The following is a 6,053-nucleotide window of genomic DNA, read 5'->3' as shown; positions in this document are numbered from 1 at the left end:
CCAAAGGTTCTGTCCATTTTGTCCAAACATGATTGAAAATGAGCACCATTTTATAATGGATTGTACACTATACAATGATAAGCGCCTATTGCTGTTCACCTTTCTTTCCGCTTGTTCAATTGATTTAAATACGTTAGATCCTATAGATAAATGCAACTACATTCTCAGGGGAGATAACCAATACAGTATTCAAATAGGAAAATACATTAAAGAATGTTTCGATCTTAGAGAACACATGTTAGAGAATAGTTAACCTTAATTGTTACATCATACATATACTCTGTACGTAAGATGACGTTATCCACACATGTATTTAGCTTTGTTAGATCTTTAGTTAGCTTTGTTATATCTTTAGTTAAGACCATGCAAAAGTCTCTGTACTTTTTTGTTGTGTCAATAAAGAATCTGTATATGCGTCCCGCAGGACAAGGGTTTTAAGAAAGGCATAAAATCGATCTGTTAGATAAAATGGTTTACCTGCTCTAGTGACGTACAAAGGGTTGGGCACATTCGCACCTGCGTCCGCAAGTGACCTCCAATCCGTCTGGGGCTGCTGCATGGGCGTGGTGCCTGTGTGGTATTTATATCATCATTAAAACCGTCTACGTATAAAACCTAATAATTCCTCTATTTAACTTTAGAATCTAGTAAATGGTTGGGTCGTGTAGCACAACGGCACGTGCCAACCGCGAATCAAGAGGTCCCGAGTTCGAGTCCTGACATGCCGCCGATCTTGTGCCCTCGGGAAAGGCACTTAACACGACTTTCCCCACTGGACTCAAGCGAAAATGAGTATTGTCTGCCCAGTATTCGTTTCTATGTGTTGGACATAACGCCAGCAACAGCTGCCTCTGTTCCGCGTGTATTGCATTGTTGCAATTTCAATAAAGTCAGAATCTAGTAATTCATGTATCAATCAAGCTGAGAAAATATACATGTCAGCTAAATATGACGAATAGTAGTATTTTGTAGTAACCAGATCTGTCAACATTTAATACGCCTAAATGATGTCTTCTCTTTTTATGATTCCTATGGCATTCAATTTTTTCATAAAAAATCAAAATGGCTGTGCCAGTCTCCAGAAAATGTATGGAAAATTGTTATAACGTACTCTTCTTTTGTTCTTTGTTCTATGCTACTTGTTTTCTTTATTTGACAGCTTTTGTGAAATCCGTAGGCATTTTTTCCGTCATTAGAAGAGAAATAAACACAGCAAGCTTTTTTAGCCTTCTAATCTAAATGTTATCAATAAAAAAACAGATACAATTATACAAAACTGCTGAACGGCTTACTCACGGTTTAAACAACCTGCGTAGTAATCGAAAGTTACTAGTACACTAGTTATGAGTTATAACTCCTTAACGAGTGCCTTTCTTCTTAAACCAGTTCTACAAAACATTTAACCTGGAGACTTTGGTGCCCAGAACAACGCGATAAGAAGTACTCCCTACTGTGGCTTCTCCAGCAGCTTGAATACTAAATTGACCCCCAATAAATACATAAACACATAAACATCCCAGACTGTCTCTGTCCCAGAAACAAAAAGCATGGACAGATAAGCATCATAACGGTCACTTTTTTTGGATATTTTTCTACACTGCTTTCAAAGTAACAATATCAAACCATGCAAATGATCAGGATAGTTGTAACTTCGTCAAATTATGAAGACAATATTACCTGCAACATTCAGTTTCTGTAAAACCAACCTTGTAGTCTTTATCAAAGTGTCTAATTGTAGATGTCTACATGTAAAATGTCAACCTCACAACTGAATTAGCTTTGACAGTACCAGTCGCTGTGTCTATAAATATGGCTTGTAATTGTGGTGTCAAGTTGGTAGTATGAGAAAACAGTATACATGTATACGTAGACCCAGGAACTCTGTTAGAACTGTACAAGTAACTGCCGGTCAATCTCTATCACAGTACCAGGCAAACCTTGGCAAGACAGTGTTGTCATTACAGTACTTTAGATATCTGGGTTAGATGAAGCTAATTTTTGTATGTACAGGTGTACATGAATTCCTTATCTGTTATCAATATGTTTCAAACCCAAAGTGTCTTGAAGAGTCTTAGTCACCGCCAGCCCTGTGCCCATGTTATCACCACGGTAGTCAGGGATAGAATGAGGTCTGGTAGTTTACGTTAGCCAAAGTTATTCGGTGCTTATATAGTACAAGCCTGGTCTTTAAAAATAGTATAATATCATTAGCATCGATCATTCCATCGTTCTCAAATAGAATAGAATAGAAAATCAGGCAAAACAATCGCTACCTCCAGTATCAGTCCGGGAATGCTGCTGTCCTCCTGACATGATGCCACTTGTCAGGCTTCTGTGCTGCAAAAACACGTTATAACGTCTGGCCAGGCGACAGGCGATGTAAGCGAGGCTTGCGAACAGAGAACAACTCGTGATACTTTGAACAGTGGAGACAAATCATAGAAGGCCCTGAAAACTTCATTTGATACCGAGATATGCTTTGAAAAGAAATTAACTTAGCATTACAAAACGTGACTATTTCTTTACACGAACGTTTTTCAGGGTTTTATTGTTTGCATTTATTGATGGCTTACGTAGAATTAACGTTATTAATATTTACATAATCGTCGTAAACACGCTTGCTAAACGTCCTTGTGAAAAGGTTGAACAGATAATAGTTTGTTTACACCAGTCTAGTATAGTAGAAACTTCACGTTTTACTCCCAGCTTTCCTACATTTCATTCGTTATAGTTATTGCTACAGCTCGTCATAATATATATTTTTTTACTTCAGCTTGAAAGCAGTTGACAGGAACGAGACTTCCTAGCTTGTCTAAAATGGTTTTACTTGCTGTCCAAACTATCATTGCATTAATAATATGCGGAGCGTTTGGAAATTACTCTCCTGTTGGAGGCTAGGGATGGCTCTCCTCCACAAAGATGACTTCTCGGCTGTCACATGCTCCATACTTATAGTGACATTCCGTACACAAGCTAGAATATTATTGCCTACATGAAAATGTAGTTATTTTCCGCCTGTCTTTCTGTCTGTGTTTCTGTCTGTATGTGTACGTTTCCGCATACTTGTGGTCAAGGTCATATCTGGGCCTCAAGAGTCTCATAACCCACACAGGAAGATTAAGGAACCGGTGCACATACAGTTGGAAGGTGCCAAGTTAAACCGGACCAAAGGTTGGGAGCTCCCAAAGACTTACTTACCCTTACTCCGGAGGGAGGCAACAGGGGAGGGACCACCGATATATTTTGATACTTATTTTTTAGATAATATTTTTTCCTGGGCAAATTTTGCTCAGAAAGGCCTAGTTTTCTGGTAAGAAGGACAGAAGAATGTATATTTTTAAAATATGGCCAAAAAGTGTGACCTTTTACATGGTTTGACCTGTCATTGACCTCTAAATACTTGTGATCTATTTGGACTGTCCCACTTTCCCAGGGGGTGATATCCTGGTATCATTTCAATATTTTAGCTGTAGCTCATTAAAACCACGGAGTTGAACTTCCACTTTTTGTACCAAAAGACACCTGACAAATCCAGCTTTCCAGTGGGGGTAAAGACTTGAGGTTTGAAATAAAGGTAACTGTGTTTTAAAGTGCTTGTTTCTAGTGTTTTAGCATAGATTTCCATAGCTCTAAGAGTATTGAACTGGGATGGTTTACGTGTAATACTGATCACTGTACATTTAGAAGGGTGAAGTTCCATCTGCCAGGCTACCCTCAGGGCTACAGGACGGTTCAAGTCTGACAGGAATCTAATACTATCAAAAAATGGAAGTAATTCTTCTAAAACAGTTGGCATCGTCCGCAAAGATAGCATTAAGGCCAAACTGTGCTACGCCCCCTGCCGACTTTGCCATGTGGGGCTGGTACGGTGTCTGATTTAACGACGATCGACCCTCCGGCAGAGCGAGGGTCATAAGTGATAAGTGCTGTCTTGCTACTATTCACTCTTCTATTCACTGCCATTTTATCATGTTTACGCAAAACTAAGACTAAGTACAGGGTGTAGAATAAAGTACTTCGTGGTCTTTTAAGACCAACGAATGCCTACTACTATCGTGTTACCACTACGATCCGTTTGTTTACAATGTGTGTCTCCAATCTGTGAAAATAAAATATCCGCTACTATTTTCTAAACCATGATCCCGGGCTGGGACACATTACAAGGCAAGAGTACTGCACGAACACTTCATTCAGAAAAGACAGGAGGCACAGCGACGAGCCTACATTGTTTAGCTGCCATTCTGAAATCGTTTACAATTCCGTTCGTAATATATTTCCATGCCGTAGATATAAATCCTGGCTAATTTAAGTTTAAGGCGTCAGGCTCATCTTGCAATATCTTACAAAGTATATATAGCAAAAAGTTGAACTATATTCAAACACAGTTTACAGAGGGATAAACTTTTCAGCGACCACTGTCATCTTAATAAGGTCACGTGTTTGTAAACAGTAGCTCTCGCGAGATCACGTTGGGAAGTGATTGGTCATTAATTATCCTGATTAAGGCGACAGTGGTCGCTGAAAATTTGATCTCTCTGTAAACTGTGAGTTGGAATAAAGTTCAACTTTTTACTATGATTACTACCAACACAGATGAACTTGAAAATAATCTGACAAAGTAGTATCCTATGTACTCGTATCATGCGCAGCCATCGGTCCTCTGGAATAAGGGATGGGAAACAGCCGTCTGGAGCCTTGAGTATCACGGCGGCCGCTCCCGGATCCCGTTAACAGTTGTTATCTTTTCTTGCCTTCTCTTACATAGTTTGACTGTATCAGTTGATTGTCAAAGAAGATAGTTAACCCTGTCCAAATATTCCCTTAAATCACCTTTAAGACTTTTTGGTGGACAAGTTGTAAGCAGATAATTAGGACTAGTGATTAAAACTTGCAGCCCGTAAAAAGTTCCCAGCCATGTATAAAAGACGACCCTGAACTCGAAGATTGGGTCAGGTAGTTGGCTGTCATTATCAAAATAAATAAGGAATTCTTAACCTTCTCCCTGTAACATAAGCCTGTAACTAATGCAAATTAGGTGCCTAAAGGCTACGTCAGCAGGGCGAAGGTTAACGATAGCTAATGAAAACTCGCCAGGAGAGAAGAAAACGATGGTATCTGATGTCTCTCTGTTTAACACAAGTTATCTCAGGTGCCAAGAAGTCGTGGTAATTTCTATGTACTGAGTCATCGCATAACAAATTCACTTCATTATGTTTCCTGAATAGGCCTTAACCGTATCTATTCTCCCTAAGGCCACAGCAAGTATTTATGGATGACATCAGCCCGCGCCATTAATTTTCGCCTGATTTTGGAAAAAAAAAACAAGAACTTTTGTTGTCTTCTGACAGTGGTCACCATGCCGAAAATGGGCAAAGATGTCTGTTGCCACGCCGGAAGGTGGATTGCAGATAAATACAAAGAGAGGAGACAAGACAAGGCTCTGATTTTATGTTTTGTTTCTTACTTTGATACAGTGATATGTGATGTTGGCTGTGTATGTGTGATGTTCCCATTGAATTAAAACCATTTGTACAATGATTAAGTCAAAATTTCAAAATGTAAGAACCTTGTTTTTTCAGCCCGCCTTGTTTTTTTGTCGCCCGCTCGCATTAGATTTGGAATCTGTGGAGCATGTCATCCATAAAATTTACTTGCTGTGGCATAACGGTCGAACACATCATGCCCCCTACAAGCGTGACTTATGGAAAGTTCGGACTATTTCTTACGACCCAATAAGTGAAGCACGGCTAAAAACGGGGACCAGAATATCATATTAATAATAATGTTATATGTAGTCAATACAATTGTTGAAATGCATTACAGCAAATCCCTCCTGGCAGCCAGAGGCTTAATTGCTGTTTACACAAGATTTTACTAACAATAAAATAACGGCATATCTCTATATCATACATATCTAAAAACATTTCGTGGATAGGGTATATTAAAAAAGCATTCACAACCACTAAATCGGTTAGAATAATCTGGCCAGACGTTATTACAAGTATATATATATATATACATATATATATATATATATATATATATATATAGTA

At 38.8% G+C, this 6,053-nt stretch overlaps 1 protein-coding gene across 1 annotated transcript in view; it reads right to left on the bottom strand.

Moving 5' to 3' along the window:
- Positions 1-6,053, bottom strand: part of LOC109466321 — a 9,577-nt gene that overhangs the window by 687 nt on the left and 2,837 nt on the right. Inside the window, exon 3 of the mRNA XM_019764038.1 lies at positions 478-570. Within this exon, the coding sequence (XP_019619597.1) occupies positions 478-570 (93 nt within the window). The remainder of the gene's footprint in view (positions 1-477; positions 571-6,053) is intronic.

Source organism: Branchiostoma belcheri, unplaced genomic scaffold, assembly GCF_001625305.1.
Source record: "Branchiostoma belcheri isolate BF01 breed outbred unplaced genomic scaffold, Haploidv18h27 scaffold163, whole genome shotgun sequence".
Classification (NCBI taxonomy): domain Eukaryota; kingdom Metazoa; phylum Chordata; class Leptocardii; order Amphioxiformes; family Branchiostomatidae; genus Branchiostoma; species Branchiostoma belcheri.
The sequence above is the reverse complement of the archived record's forward strand: the minus strand, read 5'-3'. Positions and strand labels throughout refer to the sequence as shown.